Here is a 17689-nt window from a genome sequence, read left to right on the forward strand (position 1 = left end):
CCTGAGGCCATGGGAGCAAAAAGAAGAGATTGGGATCTCAGGAAGAGGGACCACCAGCTGACACTATAATAAACAAATTAAAAAAAAAAAAAAAAGCCACATGAAATCTAAAACCATTTCTACACTTTCATAGACATACAAATTAATTGAAATAACAGATTTGTGTAATGTGTATGCTATTTTCCAGACCAGCATACGAGTGACTCATAGCACAAATCTGAAATGAAATCATAAAAGTTATGTTTAACCCTCAAGATTGGGTGGGACCTAATCACACAGAAAGTTTCATCTTGTGGATTCATCTAAAAACAGCTTCAGAAAATGAAAAACAACACAGGTTTTTTTTCTTTTCCAGGTTTGACTCAGGTAAGGAGAATTAGACTCATACTGAGAAACATTCCCATAGGAAAAGAGATGCATCCTGAAATTTTTGTACTAGTGACTGGATCAGTTTTACCATGACTAACTTTCTTTTCCATCACAGACCCTACATACAAGGTCTTGATTATTCCCATAGGCCAAGTTATAAATAATAAAAAGTAGTATTATCAAGTACTTGTCAAAAAATAAAAAAACAACAAAAACCCAACAAAACCCAACACCTACTCCTCTACAGTACTCCTTTTTCACATAAAAGGATCACTGGGAAGGTGTTCTACAGACAGTACACAGTAATGCTTTATCCTGTTCACTGAATGAACACGCACATGGAAAACTATGAAATGTTTTTTTTCTTTTACATCAGCCTCCCTTCAAAACCTATTTTACTTTGTAAGAATTAATACCATCAAGGAAATGTTTCAGCCACTTACATACAAAAAACCCCAAATGCTTGCTGGTCATTTCTCTCTAAAGCTTTGTTCATGGCAAAAAAAAAAAAAAAAAAAAAAAAAATCCTAAAAATCTAACAACAACAACAAAAAAAGCTCAAAAGTACAACATCATCTGCTCAGCACTGCTATTCCATTGCCCTATCATTAGCTCAGGGCAGATTCAAATGGGACACAGGGTAGGCAACAAGTACAGCCAAAGATCCAGAGAGAATAATTGTTTTGTGTGCCTTCAAAGCACCAGACAGTCACCAGTTCTTTGCCTTTTTAATCATTCATTTGAAAATTACAACCAGCGGTATGCAAGGTCAGGAAAAGAAAAGTCCAGTTAAGTAAAGCAGCCACACAGTTTCCATCCCCAGCAAAATTACAGACCTCACAACAAAACATTCTTTGAAGTCTCACTATTGCTGTCACTGCTGCCACCTGAGTTTTGTGCACCCCAAAGCTTCATCTGTTAAATAAATTCCTTACAAGAGATGGGCAGCAGTAGGGCAATAAACTGTTGCCTGTCACAGAAAGGTTTTGAGCCTGTTACAGGAGCCCACCATGGAAATTATTAGCACATTGCTGAGCAACAGCTTCTCTGGAAGTTGATGCTGCAACAGTTTTAGCCACAGCATGAGGGGGAAAAATAAAAGAAAAAAACCCCAGCATCACCAAATATGCATTGTATCTATGCCAAGTAAAGGACAGCTTCACCACACTGTCCTGTCTCTCTTCCTCCCAAGGCATCTCAGAACACCTTTTCTTGGCACAAAGTCCTCTCTATTTTGTGGGATATGCTGTCTACTGCACCCTTAATAGAGAGAGTTACCTGCACCAAAATCTTACCCCAGATGAAGTAACACAAGTAACCCTGGTCCTCACCTGGAGCAGGGATAGGAACCTGCATGTTGCTCAATTCCTACTTGGAATTCAGCTGCCGTTCAGTTAGGTTTTTCTTTTTTAGGCTTAGAAGGTGTCACTAGGAGTCATTATTCCTGATGTAACCAGAACTGCCAGGATTAACCACCACAGGAACACCACATGCAGCCAAACCCTTGATTTCCTACAGGGATTGTTTCCAGATCTGAACCAGCTGATCACACATGCACCCAACATAACTCAACCACTGGCCATGTGCAGTAAGATATGCAAAAAACTAGAGACTCATCTTTGTAGGAAGAAAGCCTTGATGATAAGCATTTAACATACAAAAGCAGAGCATTTTATTCAAGTACAAGAAAATAGCAGCAATTTTTGTATTAAGCACCAGAATTACCAGAGAACAAGGACCTTAATTATTGTAAGGAGTATCATTATCTATGGCTACTCTGCTTCCCATCAGTTTATAACCTAGCAAACACCACAAAACTGAGAAATGCCACCTAGTCACCCACCAAACCCTTGGTTCCCAGCAGTGCACCTGATCTCCACAGCTCCCTTCCAATGGAGAAGCACTTGGAGTACCAGCTTAAAAACAAACACCAATACTGCTGATGGTTTGCTCCATGAGCTATTCAGCCACACTTCTCTCTAAAGCTGTAGCCATCCACCCACTGACATACCACTGACATTACATCCCTCCAGCCAACTCCTGCAGTTTCTCCTCTGCAAATGTTCTTGTTGACCCTCTCCCCTTCTACAAAGCTTCTCCATTCCTGTATCTTTGAGACTGGGAGAGTGGAAAAAGATGCAAACTCAGGTACTTCTGCTAGAGGTCCATTTATTCAGCTCCACCATACTCTTCCAACACCATGGATGCTCCAGCTCTGCTTTCTGCGTGGTTATGCCAACTGGCTCTCTCATTACCCCTTCCTGTCACCCTGGGAGGCACAACACCATGACTTGCAGAAGAGAAATCCACAAGTATCAATAAATATTCCAAATATTACTGTATTCCCATCTGAATCTTCATAAACTAAGCATTTACTCAAGAGTTCAGACCTCCTTGCTCGTTCTACAGTTTGATGTTATCACAACCTCATTCGTTACCCTTTACCTATCTGCAGTGGTTGGTTGGTTGGTTTGTTTGTTTTAAAACAGTCTGGTGAATTTGTTCAGTCTCTTCTAGCATATTTTACATCCCTTTTGGAAGAACTCATCCATAAGACCATTTAGCATTTCTGCCCTATTTCAAGAAAGGCCATTTTATCTATCATCTCTGCTAGCAACCAGCCATCCTGAGAATTGAGAGTAGAATTTATTATACTAAAAAAAAACAAAACTGTACAGACATACCTAATATAATCACTCTATTAATTACATCTATTTTATATAAACAATTCCTACCTTTTTTTTGATATCTATTAACTCAGGAAGTTCATGTGGTTCAGTCCTATCACAGAGCAGGATCAACTCCTCATCAGCTATAACTGACTGATGCAAGGCTGCCCTAACCACTTCCAATAATGAAGCCTGAACAGCTTTCCCAACAAAGCTCTTCATTATGAAGAGCTCCAGTTCCTGTAACTATTCCCTGGAGACCATTTATTCTAAGATTTTCAGGTCTCTACACTCTCCCACCAGTCCACAGAGTTTCTCACACACAGTTTCTCACACAGAGTGATGGAAAGGCTAACTCACTTTTTCTGTGAGGAAATCAAGAAGAATAACAAAACCCCCCAAACTAATCCCTGCAAATCCACAAATGGCCAACAGCCAAGCTGCCAAAAAAATCTAAGCAGTGTAACACAATTGGTACTAATGGCAGAAGAACTTTCTAATCATCACTCCATGGGACAAAAGAAATCCTTTTTCCTCCCTGAGCACCTGAAGAGGACAGTTTTAACAGCAGGATTTTAACGTGCACTTGAATGTGCCCACATTTCAGACACATCTGCATACAAGTATCCCAGACAAACAGAAGATATTTGGGCTATTTTTTAATGTTTGTTTTTAATCTTCTTTCACATTTACTGCTACAGTGAGCCTAGTAAGTTGAATCAAGGACCAGTGTGAGTCTCTGTTAAATAAATCACAAAGATCAGCTTATATTTAATGAATCAGTTTTTGCTTTCTGGGCTAGACTGCTAAAAGAGACAATTTAAACGATACCTACAAAACCTGGAAAGGCTGCTCCACACCTGACCAGAATGCAGGGTACCAGCAGCCTCGCTTCTCAGGCTGTTGTTTACAAAGTCTGATGGCAATGATGCCAAAGTCACACCTCACACGTGTGAGCGACCACTGCACTGCAAACACGGGACTGGCGCAACCGAGACACTCGGTACCGGCACCGCCCCCGGCATCCCACCGCCGTGAAAACACAGCACCCCCGGCAGAGGAACCGCCGGTATCCCGAAAATACAAGGCACAAGCGCTTGGCTGGTCTTTAAATAGCACCCCAGGGACCCAGCGTTGTAGCTGCTGTTCCAAGGAAGCTCGGAGCCCCGCTCCATCATCGATCCCGGTGGCTTTAGGTCGTTTTGCGATTGGTCGCTTCAGCGAGACAACAAGTGAGCGGCAGGTGCGTACCTGCCTTATTTTAATTATTACCATTTTTTAAGGCAGCAATAAAACAGATTGTGGCCAAAAAAAAAGCTCAAAAAATATCCCACGGTTACAAACTGTTCCTTGAGTTTAAAACCAAAAGAAAACAAAACTTCTGGTATTTTTAGCAAATCTCTCGAGCTTCACAGGCACAACCTGCCGCTTTCACAGTTATTTTCCGCCCTGAGACACGTAGTAAGCGCCGCGTGTGCCTTCTCTTTTCTGCCCAAAACCCGTCAAAGCACGCCGGTGATGATGATGCTGATGATGCGGGGGGTGGGCGGAAAGAAAATGGGGCTTTTTTAATCACACTTCTCCCTCTCAAGCAACACCAACCTGGCTGACACCGCCTGGGAGCCGATGCGGGGAGCCCCCGGTGGCTCTCCCCGGCTGACCTTGAGAGGTAGGCGGCAAAAAAAAAATTTTGAAAAAAAAAAAAAAAAATAAAATAAAAGAGGAAGATGGGCTGCGGGCCTGCGCTCGCCCTCTCCTGCCCGTGCCCCGTGCCGGGGCTGCCCCTTCATGCCCCCCCCCCCGCCGGGGCTGCCGCCGCTGTCCCCCGCCCCGCTCTCCTGGGCCCGCGCGCCACCTGGCGGCCACTCGGGGGCCGCACCCGACCCCCCGGTATGGGAGCCGGGACGCGAGACAGCGGGGAGGGGGGGGTGGGGGTCAAAGAGCCGGCACGACGCAGGGGTGGGTCGGTTGTTCCCGGGGCGGAGCGGCCGGGCAAGAGAGCCCGGGAGTTACCCGCCGCCCGAGCGGGGCCGGGGGCTCGACTGCGGCTGCTGCCGCCGCTCCGCCCCGCTCAAGTTTCGCTCAGCGGCGGCGCTAAGAATAACGCGCAGCTGCCGGGGCCGGGCCGGGGGCCGCTGCCTCCCGGGGAACGAAGGGCAGCAGAGAGCGGTGGCTACTCGCTCCCCTTCCTCTCCGCCCCAGCCCGGCCCGGCACCGCGCCCGCCTCAGAGCCGGCCCCCGCCTGAAGGGCACGGCTCCCGCCTCACTCACCGTCCGGTGTCGCTGCTGCTGGCGGCGCCGCCCCAACCCCGGGAAGCAACCGGCCGCCGTCAGCGCGGCGGGGCGGCGGCAGAGGAAGAGCGGCAGCGATCTGCCCGCCGTAGCCGCCATCGCGCCGCTGGAGCCGCCTCACGCTGCAGCGGCGGCGGCGGCGGTTGCTGCTGCCGCCCGAACGGGGAGGTGGGGGGGGGCCAAGGGGGGGAGTACAGGCGAGGGTGGGGAACGCCAGGGAGCGGCGGGGCGGGGCCGGCCGGAGGCGGCGGCCAATGGGAGCGCTCCCTCCGCCGGCCCGGGGCTCGTCAAGGCAGCGCGGAAGGGCCAATCAGCGCCTCGCAGCTGCCCTTCCCGGACAGGTGATTGGCCGCTGCCCGCCCTCCCCTGCCCGCGGTGGGCGGGGTCGCGGTCGGGCTGGAGGGCAGGGAAACTCCTCAGCAGGGGCTCCGAGGGGCGGGGCTGAGGGGCGGGGCCATATTGCAGGGGGCGTGGTCGCGCTGCGGGGGCGTGGCCGGGGGCGTGGCAATGCAGGGGGAGGGGGGTGCGGCAGGGGGGGATGCGGTGGGGTGCGGGGAGATGGGGTGGTGCGGGGTGTGTGTGTGGTAAGGGAGATGGGGTGTAACAGGGAGGGGGGACGATAGAGAAGGGGATTCACCAGGGGGATGGGGTGCGGCACGGAGGGTGTGTAAGGAGATAGGGTGCAGCAATGAGGGGATGAAATAGGGCAGGGGGTGCGGGGAGAGGGGATGCAGAGGTGTGAAGGTGCACCGGGGAGTGGGTGCAGGGAGACAGGGGGGAGCAAGGAAGGCTGTAGAAGCACCAGCGTGGCCCTGGGAATGCAGCGTTGGAAAGGGATGCAGGGATTTGGGGTACCAGGCCAAACTGGTGTTCCACCTCTGCAGCAGTTTGATGAGTGGTATAAAAAGTAGGTGGTCAAAAAAAACCAACAACAGCAAAATATATATATACATGCATACACGGCAGGCTGGGCCACCAGCATAGAGTTCAGAGCACCTGGTCTAAATAAGCAATATGTGCTCAGTTTTTTCTTGAAAGGTGATTTACTTGCATGACTTTTCTTAGCAAACGCTTTTCCCTTCAGTCTTGCGGACTTGGGACTTGTTACAGTATGGGCAGCAGTTCCTTTATAATTCCTAGGAAGGAATAGCCTGGAAGGGAAACAACCTGAAGGTGGCCCCAGAATTTGGCATTAGAAAGTGGAGTTTTGAAAAATATTATTGCACAAGCAGTTCCCTTGCGCAGTAATACTGATACAGCTGGGCCCAAAATGAAATGTCTTGGCATAAAGTACCTGTAGGGTACTGTAGGGTTTTGGGGGGAGGTTGTTCTGGTTTTGGCTTTGGTTTTGTTTGTTTTTTTAAGTTGAAGAACCTGAGTCCTTGCTGCATGAAATGATGGGAATGCACCTTCCCCGTGGAGGTGAGGCGAGGAGGATGCTCAGGAACAGAGAGTCACTGGAATTTAATGGTGCCAGAATGGTGATGAGGCTGGAGTTTGCAAAAATAATCAGGAACGTGCAGGCTGGGAGACCCCGTCTGTTATTCACCATCCCTGGTTGCCACCAAGACCTTCTGAAAATACAGAGGGGAGAAAGAACAGGTGATAGAGTGACACAGATGTGCTTCAGCCATCACCCACATCATGCCAGGACACCAGTGATGCTCCTCTTTCCATCCCCACCTCCCTCCAGTTCTCCCAAGTCCTGCTTCATGTCTGTTTGGATGCTGAAGGCTTTTTCTCAGCTTTTCCCCAAGCAACATCATTTTGGAGCCACACAGCTTGTCCCTGAGCAACCCTGCACATCAACCCCCATTTCTGGCTGAGTTTTCCTGAAGGAATGGGTTTTCCTTTCCTTTGTCATCCAGAAAAACATGTCTGATGCCATTGCATCTCAGCTTTGTCCTTCTGGATGGATTTACCTACAGCCTTTCCAGCTTGGCACCTTTAGCTCTTCAATAATTATTTCCTTTTTCTTGTAAGATCAAGGCAGCAACTGCTCTGAGATCCACTGCTCAGAGCAGATCAAACTTTTCCTCTACCCCTGCCCATTGTATTTCTCTCTCCTTCCACAGTGAAAATTGACATCAGGCAGGAAAAGGCTTTAAAATAAGGATTTTGAGCATCACAGCCCCTTGGGAGCATCTCAGACAAAAAGCTGCCTCATGCACCACAGCCAGGGCACCTCTCTGGGGACACCAGCCTCTTCCCAGTCTGGTTTGCAGCATCCCCACACAATGGGATTAGAAGCCTCAAAATGGCAAAACTGGGGTAATGCAGCCCAGAGGAGCTGGAAAAGGGAGATTAGAAAAGCAGGAAAGAGGGAGGAAGTCTGCAGAACCACCTCTTCACTCCATAAACTACCCAACTTAATGCTGGGTTTTTTTGGCTAGGGAACAGTGTTTGGGATGAGCCCATGGTTCCCTCTCCATGGGGCTTCTCCAGGAGAGGACAGGGACAGAGGAACGTGCTGGTCCAGCAGACCCTGGGCTGCCAAGCCTGCCCCAACCACTCTTTCTTATCTCCTTCTTCTTCTGCTATTTGGATTCTATATTTAGATATTTTTTTTTATTTAAAGTGGAGCTGGAAGAGCTCACCTGAAGTAATATTTTAGGCATTAAACATTTCCAAGAAACACTTGAAAATATTTGGGTGGTCCACATGCTTTGGTCAAAGGCCAATAATTCATTAGCAAACCTGTGCTGAACATTCAGGCGCTCATTACAACACAGAAAAATGGAAATTAAATGTGAGCCCTGAGATCAATACCCCATGCAATTAAATGAGTCAACAGGGAACAACTTCTCAAGGGAGAAAGGGGCAAAAGGGAGGAGGATATGAGCACCAAAATCAAATCTCATCTTTTTAGGTCAAGTAGTTCCCAGTACCCTGCTAGAAGCATCTTTCACTCTTGCAAAAATTAGCAAAAAAAAAAATTATCTGACAAAGCTTTCTCCCTGTGCCTGTACTTACAGCCATCTGAATATTGGAAAGCTGCTCCTGAGATAAACTGATGGGGAAAAGCACACCAGCATTTGCAATTAATATTATTGCTGTGGGAAAGGCTGAAGTGGAAAACTAAAAGCCTCAACTCCCCATCAACCATCCCGACACTGCTGGCAGAAGCATGGATGCTGTCCTCCTGCAAAAAAAAATGATTTAAAGGAAAGTGAGTGTGCAATGAGCCATAGGCAAACCCAACACTTCAGCTCAGACCTGAGCAAGCCCCTTAGTACTAAGATGAAATAAAGCTAGGAACAAAAAACCCCAAACGGTGCCCTAGTCCTCAGGCTCACTGCTATCCTTGTGATATTTAAATTTAGGATTTACCCTATTTTATGCCTGCAGACTCCTGGTGCTTTGATACTTGCAAAATCCCACATATGGAGGTCAACCCATGTGCAAAATCCTGTGGGTGCATCGGGCATGGGTGGATGAGGAAATCCAGGAGGATACTGGGTTCAAGTGCATCTTATCTCCTTTTATTTAGAAGAAAGGTTGATGCTTTCAGAGTAACTCAGATAATGCAACCGGCTGTGAGATTTGGGGGGCAGAGTCTACCTGCTTATAAAGGAATTGCACCAGCAATTTCCCTTAAGCTGAGCAGCACAATGCCGGCTCCTGGACTGAAAAGATATGATGGGGAAATGCCCCTGGGCTGGGCAGTATCATGGTCCCTGTCCCATCACAGGACCTTGACAACAAACCTTGAGTTATCTGAACACACCAGCATTTGCTCTCCTCTCAGTGTCTGCCATCTCCAACAGAGGTGGCCAGACTTCCATGTCCTGCTACACCCCAGCCCCACAGCAACACCCTCCAATTCTCTGGCATCACCTTAAAACACACCAAAATGTTCTTCCTAAAAATCTCTGCATGGTTTTCATTGCAGGAGGGTGGTGGCAGGTTTCAGCCGTCTCCCGTGTTCCTGAAGAGCAATCCCCATCTATTTATGCCACTGGAAAATGTATTTTTTAATGGGAGTCCATTAAAGCCTGAAGAGAGCCAACCTAAGAGGCATCTGGAAGCAACTAAAATTAAAATACCTAAAATTAGCCTCCTCAGCAGCAAATCCTCCTTCTCATCTAGATGCCAAGATGCACATGACCCAGGGGTGCCTTTCTCATTTTCCCTTCCCACTGCCATCCCATTCCTGAGCCACCCGGCACAGTCCCAGGAGCCACTGCAGCTACCCACAACCCTGGAAAAAAAATAACATCCCTCCCATGGGTTTGCTGGGTGCCTTTCTCAGTTCAAAATCCAGCCTCCGAGTTTACAATTTGGGACTGTAATAACTCTCTGGGATGGGGATTTCCAAGCAACCCCCTCTCCCCTGGGAGAGCAACAGTTATTCCCCAAATCCCAGTCATTGGTGACACCAAGCCAGATTTCTTTTTGGGGTGTTTAATTTCCTTCCCCACTCCCTCGCTATCCAAAAAACCCCAAAACCTTTCAGGTGAGGTGCTCAGGCAAGTGCTTTCCCGATGGTTGAATCTTATTGGTGCAGAAGATTGATTGAAATCATGGTGTTTCTCGGCTGGTCTGATGCCCTCGGTGCCACTTTCCTCTCCATAAATCCTGCATGGGAAGGTTTGCAGCACTTTGCATCTCTGGGAAGCACCCCCAGGTAAAACACCTCAAGTAAGAAATTTAAGGTGCATTCAGTGTTGGGGCTGAAGCAGCAACTCGAGCTGCTCAGCGAGTTTTGGTGTCTAAATCAACCCCAGCTCCACCGCAGCATTTCTTCTACCTCTGCACTCCCGCCCTTCTCTGATGCCAGCACCAGTTTGGCACTGGGTTCAGGGAACACAGACTGGGATCCAGGCATCTTCATATCCATTGGTAGTAGGTGAAACCACTTTGGGGAGTGTTTCCACGCGGAAATGTGCTGCACATGTCATTTTCCTTTTTTTCCTTTCCCTTTTCCTTTCTTTTCTTTCCAGCTCTGTATAAGCCCCTGAGACTCTACACACAAGCCCCTCAGCGCCTGCCTCAGGGCGTGCAGAAACACTCACCCTATGCTGCGTGGGAGCTTTTATCCACACAGGACCCCCAGACCCCGCACACGGCCCTTACAAAGACACCCACGAGCGCTCCCACGACCCCCACCAGACCAGACCAGACCAGACCAGACCAGACCAGACCAGACCAGACCAGGACCAGATCCAGATCCAGATCCAGATCCAGATCCAGACCCAGACCCAGATCCCCCCCCCCCCGTAGTGCCCGGGCGCCCCGCCCCGCCCCGGGCCACGCCCACCACCCACGCCCCTCCCGGGCCTCGCCCCCGGAAGCGCGGTGCCAGGAGGGGTCTGCGCGCGCTCTGGCGGAGCCGAGGTTCGGGCTGAGGTGAGCAGGGCGGGGGAGGGGTGGCCGGGCCTGCCCGTTCCTCCGCGGCGGGGCCCGGCACGGCCCGGCACGGCCCGGCCCGGCCCGGCCCGGCCCGGCCCGGCCCGGCCCGGCACGGCCCGGCCCGGCACGGCCCGGCCCGGCACGGCACGGCCCGGCACGGCACGGCACGGCACGCCCCCGGCCCCGGCCCTGCTCTGCTATTTCCTTCCCTTCCCCGCGCCCCGGCTGTGTGCGTGTGGGCGGGTGCTCACCCTCAGACCATCTGAGGGGGAGTCCCGGGCCCAGGGCCTTAGGGGGGACCTCGGGAGCTGAGTGGGAGGCTCAGGCCCAGGGGCTGGGAGGGCGGCCCGGGCACAGGAGCAGAGTGGGGACCCCATGAGCTGGGAAGGCCCAGGCCCAGGGGCTGAGGGAGAGCCGCTTCCCGGGAAAGCCAGACTGTCCCGTGGCACCGGGCTCACAGTGCCGTGTTACGGATTCTCCGTCCCCTGGGGCCCCGCAGTCACAATATAATCTTTTCCCCTGTGAAACAGACCTTGTGATCTATGCTTCCATAGCAGTCTTCAGGGTTTTTTTCTGCTAGGAAAGCCACTGGAGAAGCAGGGACCCCTCCCTCTGTGCACCGGGACTAGAGTGGCCGGCAAGGAGTGGTTTTGAGGAACTCTGATGCAGTGAAAGGAGCTGAGTCCCCTGCTCCCTGGATCTGGTTTCCTTTTGTTGCTGCTGTTGGCAGTCCCTCACGACATCATCAGGCTCTGTGTCACAGCTAGTGTCAAAGCAGTTTTTCTTTGTAGTGTTTTGTTAAACAGCTTGAACTTCGCTGAATGGCCAAACTATTTGTGCAGTTTGTCTTTGGGGAAACCTTTAAGGTGAATTTATGCTAATAAAGTGCTAAGAGTGTAGAAGAGGCTGATCTTTATCATAACATGATTTATGTGTGCCCTGCTTGCCTTTAATTTAATGAGTTGCTTGGGAGGGGTGGTAAATTGGTGTCTGTTTAGTTGAGCTACTGACCAGGCATGGGCAGTTGAAACACTGCAGGATTTTATGTGACTTTCTCTTCTAGAAACTTGAGTGCCAGCTTGGACTTCAGTTAAAGTAAAAGCCTATATAGATTTTTTTTTTTTTTTTTTAGATTTTATTTTACTTAATCAGCTGCATGGCTATTTTTTTGTTCCTGGCTTTATTTGCCAGACAGTTTGAGACATGAGTACTGAGGGCGATACGTGTGAGCACGAGGATGCCAAGAAGGGGGTCAGTGTGCAGCACATTACTGTGAGCAAAAAGTTACAGTCTTTACTATGTTTATTTCTAGTTTTGAGAACACAGCCCTGCAGTTGCTGAGAAATAATTCACAGCGTTCTTCATGACAGCCTGACTGGCAACCTGGGAGCAAATATACCTGTCCTACAGGTAAGGATGGTGTTGCTGCCTGCTGGGGTATGCAGCTCGCAGCAAGCTGTGGCCCTGCTCTTAGGTCCTTTTAACTCTGCTGAACTAGTAACCTGGCTAATACTTACTCTTAAACCAGCTCTGTTTGGAATTATTTTTGCTCTGAAGCATCTACCCAGAATTTTTCCTAAAGCTGTCGGAAAAGGTGAAAAGTTGTGCTGGCTTTTCTGTTGAGAGTCACATGCTGCTCCAAGTGATTTGGAGGGAGGAGGAAAGCAGGCATGGAAGCAAGCTGTGGAAGAAAGCTGCTGTATGGAGCTTCCCATTAACCCAGCCTCAGTTGTGCCAATTTCATAATATATAAAAAAGAACCCCAACCCAAAATCCTAATGCAACTCACTCTTTCTATGCACCCTGTAAAAACTTACCTGAACGTAGGGAGGTATCTCTAAAAAAACCCAGCAAAATGTAATTAAAGATGCTTAAACCATTCTTGCCCACCTGGAGCAGCAAAGGGTTTCTTGGCTGGCACATGGGGATGAGGCATATGTTGTAGCATCATCACTGCTCACTTCTCTGGGACTCTGGAGGGGGTTGTAGACATGAGTTTCTGGCAGCAGCTTCTTTAGGGTGCTGCCAGAAGAGAGCATGGAGGGTCCCATGGCTTATAACTGTCCTTTTAAAATTTCTGTTCATTGGCATGTTAGGGCATAATGTGTGCATTCAGCAATGTATCTTAAGCTCTTGTAACCCCTGTTTACTTGTGGAAATGGCTTGTTCTCCAAAGGACACATTTCCTGCTGAAACTTTTGTGATATTCTTTATGCTTTCTGAACTAAAGAAGTTGAAATTTCATGTCCTGGGGTAAAAAGAACAGTGTGTCTTGCTTAAATCATTGGTGGCTGCCTACTGGGGGCTCTAAGAGCTCCTGGTACCTTAATAGTAGTCTTTGTGTAATTCTGTGTATAGGTTCCTGTTGTGCCTCTTGGGCTGATAAGCTTCTAATAATGTTTTCAGAAGAGAGATTGTACCATAGTCCTCGGGCAGTTTTACAAGACAAATTGCAAGACTTGCAAATCCTTTGGAGTCTCAGAAGGGCTTTGAAGCAGTATCCTACAAGCATTATGTTTTTCAGGTGATGTTTGAGGAACTTACCAACTATGTTTTAGATCTAGAACGTGGAAACAACTGTTTTTTCATTTCTTGAGCAAAATAAGTCTGGTAGCAATCTGATTGATTGTCAAGACCCTGTGCTGCATCCTGTTCCTTTTGCTGCAGTAACGTTCCTTGAAGTTACCTGAGGTGGGATAGAAAAACATTGGTTTTATTCTTTGAAAGTTTCTAGTGGCCTTACTCAGGAGCAGTGTTTTAGTACCGTGCAGAGCAGGCTGAGGATGTTTGTTTACCACAATAGAAAATCCTCATTTGTTAGTTTTTCAGGTGCTGAGACATTGCAGGAGTGTTAGTGAAAAACTGTTTTGGTGTAGATGTGACTTTGGATGTGTTAATGCTGTTTGAAATTCAGTAGTAAACAGTTATCTGGAGTTACTCAATGTATTGTAGCCTAGGTTATATGGCTTTGAGAAGAATATTTTGACTTATTTTTTAAAGCAGAACATGTTTGAGAAAAGTGTATTGCAAGTGATGTGGTGAGCTCTTAATGAGGAGGGTGGCTGTATATTTCCTTAGTGTGGTGTTTTTGACACTTTTAGTAAGAATTGCAAGGGCTCATAGTAAAGTCTGAGTTGAAATGCTCTTTGTCTGCCTAAGCAGATACCACCTGAAAGTCTTTGGCAGGCTTGCCCCTTACTGAAAGATTTAAGCTACTATAAAACAGAAAAAATAGACCACTTGACAGTTCAGATCATGCATTGTTTTACTGGAGCTTCTGTAGCAAGTACTGAAAAGTCCTTGGCTAGTAAATTCTGAGTTAATGTTATCTCTTATCTTGTCTGTGAGTGCTGTGGCTGTTGTTTTCCCCAAAGTAACCTACTGTGAAATTTTCTTTTGCATTCTGGATTTAATCTCCCAAGCAGCTTATCATCACAGTTCCACTATCACAGTACCACTGCGTGAAAAGACCCTTTTGTCTGGGGTCCACTGCTGTGGATGGTGGGGCAAGAGAAGGTAAAGTGGATTGAAGTCCTGATCCTTGTAACTGGAAATTTTGAATTCCCAGTTTTGAATTTGAGTGTGTAGGAACGTGCAGCTGGGGAAGGCCAGAAACTTGTGCTAGTTTATAATAGCAGTGAATGTGTGGCCTTAAGTGCTTGGCATAAACCACCTTTGATTCGTTACACGTTTTCCTTTCTGTTCTTGCAGCTTGTCACAACTTGTCACCCTTCACCTACCTGCCAGAAATCAAATGAGTGGTTTAAAGTAATGGTTTTCTGATTGGTTTTTTTTTTGCGTAGAAAATAGCTGGCTTCTCTTGGGTGAAGCTTGGGGTTTTTAAAGTCTCTAGGGTCTCTCAAGCTCAAATCCTTTAGTTCTTCTGTTACTGCTAAGGGTTTATGGCTCTTTGAAATGAAACTAAAGCTATAGCAAGATAGCAAGAAAGATGATGGTTTGACATGTGTGACACTGCAGGTAACCTGTGCTTGAAATGAGAGACCTGTGACCCCGTGTGGTAGGTGCCAGTGGTCAGGCATTGTGATTCATCAATCTCATCCTCTGCTTGTTGGGTTTTAGCTCTAAAGCATCACGTGTGTTACCTGCCTAGCCACATTGGATGGAGTCAGTTGTTTGTTGCTGGCATTTTCTTGATGAAAGTGATGTTCTCAGGTCATGTACTGAAAGTTCAAGGCACTACCCACGCTTATCTGTATTTTTTTTCTCTCTGAAGTTCAAGCTAATCCAGTGGTGTGTTGCTGCAAAAGCAATCATTGGAATACAGACCATCTTCCTTTTTTGAGGGGAACCTGGCCTCATCTCAGTTCCCAAGGAGTTGCTGTCTGGTAGATGAAACACAGATGCTGTAACTTAATTTTCTTTGTTTCAGTAAGTTTTTTATTTAAATTTTTTTCAGGTATGTGCTGTCAAAGTTTGGGGCTTTGGGCAGGAGTGGCATTTGCTAGAAGCAGGTGTCTGTGGCTGGGTTAGGGGATGTTTCTGTTTAAAAGACAGCATAGAAAGGGGGAAATTATTGTATGTTGATACTAAAATTCAAGTTCGCAGTTTACAGATCTTCCTTCTTGCCGAAGTGGTACAGGCAACTTTCAGCTCCTCTGCTGGCAGTTCTCTGACAAACCTTTGATAAATTTTTTTCCCTCCTGTGAAAATGCCTGTTCTCTGGTGTGCCTGCTTGTGTGGCTGGTTTGCAGAGACAGCCCAATTATTAGGGAATAGTGACTGGGAAAAGGAAAATTTCAAGTTGGACCAGTCAAGGTAGAAGTAGTTCTTTATTTTTCGTATGGGATGTTTTTTTTGTTTGGCTTTTGTTTTTACAGCTCTACTAATTATCTCTGGCTTTTATGGGGATGCTACTTGGGAGTTGGTCAGTGCTGAGGCTTACTGTAATGTTTTCTAGGTAGAAAAGCCCAACAAAGAGTCTGCATTTTGGGGGAGGAAGGGAAAGGAAAATTTTAACTATGAAAATGCAGAACTTAGCATTCCTTTCTGTGAAAGGTGAGAGTTGCTCATTAAAAACTCACTGTGCATTGCTGAAAACCGACTGGCTGAAATAGCAAGAAAATATTTTATCCTTGCTGCAACAGGTGTAACCAGTTTCTTGTGTTTGGCTACACTTATTTTTCTGTTTTCTCAAAAGCTGCAGTTTGTGATTACTACATCGACCCCCAAGTCCTCAGATAGCAGGTTAGGTTTGGGGTTGCTGTTAAATTTGTCAAGTGATGTTTCTTCTGACAGTTTAGTTGGCACCAAAGTCATTGTCCTGAGTAGACTTTAAATGTTCAAAGGCATATAGACAGAAGTCTTTCCTAGGTGAGGAAACACTCTGGTCTCCCCTTCAAGGGAAGACCAAGGTAGCTACTGACTTACCTTTATTTATAAACCCATTGTACTTAACTAATAATGCTTTATTAAAGCTAAATCAGAAGTCTCCTTCACAAATGCATCAACTGCTGTATGTAGCACAGAAAGTCAGTACAATTATTTTCAGTATTGTCAGTTTTAATCTAGGCTCTGTGCAGCCATTTTTGTGGGTCATGACTCTTGTCTGCCCAGTTTGCTCATGTTGAAAGCAAAGCTCCTGTGGCAGGCGTGGTAGGAATCAGTGTGGGTGACTTGCACAGCCCAAGGTGAGATGTTTTTTTATCCTGTGCGGTAATTTCTGTCTCAGGATGATCTGCAGCTCCTAGCAGACTTTGTTTTCTAGCAAGAGAAACCTAGTGAGAGCCCAGGTGTGGGTATGTGGAGCTTAAAAATAGTAGAGGGAGTAGAGAGACGGATAGTAACAGAAATACTTACATTTTCCTTAATTAAATATAGCTGACAGTAAGGATGTATGCATTGAGAACAACATCTGTGCATAAAAGTGTTAGTTGCATTGCTGTTTTGTTTTCACTTTGTGGGTTTAATGATCAGATTGGCAGAATAAAGCAACTTGTGAGATGAGTATAGCATTAATAATGGAGTCTTAATGGACATCGTCCTGGTTAATTGTTATACTTAATTAACTGCGTTGATGACGAGGCGATTGCAGGCCACCAGAACATGTTGGTGATGCAGTGTGAGGCTGAATTTTTAAATATGCTATGAAATGCAGTAGTATGGCTTTAATAGCAGCTGTGTGCAGAGCAGAATGAAGGTTAATGCTGAATCCTGACTGTTTGAGGAGCAGCATGAATAGTCCCCAAGGGGAGGGTAAGTGATGGTTGGGTGTGGTAACAGATTTGAGAAGTGTGTGTTTTCAGAGCTGAGGATTTTAGGAAGAGGGGAGCCCTTACTGCAGTGAGAGTTAAAAAGAAACTGCCAGGCTGTGGATTAGGTTTCTGCCAAAGCCCTCACGGTGTTATTGATTGATGCCCCTTAGACTCTCTGTCAAGTTGAACTGTGCGTCAAAATAAATGTGGTTCCCCTCTCTAGCAAAATTAATGTGGTCAAATAGTACCCCAGTCTCATACCTGAGAAGTAATTTCTTGCTGCTAAATACAATTTTCATTCCTGAAACTGATTTATACATCTAAGTAAGCAAATAACTTCAGTAATATGAGTAATCATTTATCTGAAAATGGCACTAGCTACTTTGGAGTTGCAGGACAGGAAAAGAGCAGGAGCGTTTTGGTCTTTCTGGGATGGGGGAAGGAGTGGATCCAGATGTCTGGGTAGCTGGAATCCACCTCTTTGGGTGATTTACTCTTGTACAAGTCTCTCGCTGGTAGCAGTTTGCAAATAGTATGAATAACTGGGGGGAGGAGGAGGAGGAGAAGTCAAAACTAATAACTTCATTTTGGTGGAGGCAGGTTTCTCCCCTTTTTTATGTATCTCAGGTTATTTTAAGTATTTCAATATTAGTGCTAATGATGAAACTTCTTATTCCTTTTCATCTTGACTTTTCCTTCTTGTTGGATTTAGTTCTCATACTTTTTCTCGCAATTGCAATTTTTCCTTCCCCTCTTCCCAATAAGCCTCTTGAGAAGATGGCGACAGGAGATTCA

At 46.9% G+C, this 17689-nt stretch overlaps 2 protein-coding genes and 1 long non-coding RNA gene across 6 annotated transcripts in view; 1 reads left to right on the plus strand and 2 right to left on the minus strand.

The window, feature by feature from the left end:
- The window catches only part of MCU (mitochondrial calcium uniporter), an 84178-nt gene extending 78663 nt beyond the window's left edge, over nucleotides 1–5515 (minus strand). For both annotated transcript variants that reach the window (XM_071748952.1, XM_071748951.1), the window contains exon 1: nucleotides 5310–5515. In XM_071748952.1, the coding sequence (XP_071605053.1) occupies nucleotides 5310–5429 (120 nt within the window). In that variant the 5' untranslated portion in view covers nucleotides 5430–5515. The remainder of the gene's footprint in view (nucleotides 1–5309) is intronic.
- Nucleotides 5516–6784: 1269 nt separating this feature from the next.
- Nucleotides 6785–10430, minus strand: LOC139798387 (uncharacterized). Its single transcript, XR_011726802.1, has 4 exons — nucleotides 10081–10430; nucleotides 9780–9908; nucleotides 9180–9288; nucleotides 6785–6904 (listed from the first exon to the last, which is right to left on the minus strand). It is a non-coding gene; the product is annotated as an uncharacterized lncRNA (long non-coding RNA).
- Nucleotides 10431–10600: 170 nt separating this feature from the next.
- MICU1 (mitochondrial calcium uptake 1) overlaps nucleotides 10601–17689 on the plus strand; it is a 100839-nt gene continuing 93750 nt past the window's right edge. The window contains exons 1-2 of one of the 3 annotated variants that reach the window (XM_071748953.1): nucleotides 10601–10679; nucleotides 11995–12092. The gene's annotated coding sequence lies outside the window, so the exon portion shown is untranslated. Of the gene's footprint in view, nucleotides 10680–11629; nucleotides 11778–11994; nucleotides 12093–17689 lie in introns of those variants that run through there. The other 2 variants (XM_071748955.1, XM_071748954.1) reach the window with 2 other exon arrangements.

The sequence above is a fragment of the Heliangelus exortis genome, chromosome 7 (genome assembly GCF_036169615.1).
Source record: "Heliangelus exortis chromosome 7, bHelExo1.hap1, whole genome shotgun sequence".
Taxonomy (NCBI): Eukaryota; Metazoa; Chordata; class Aves; order Apodiformes; family Trochilidae; genus Heliangelus; species Heliangelus exortis.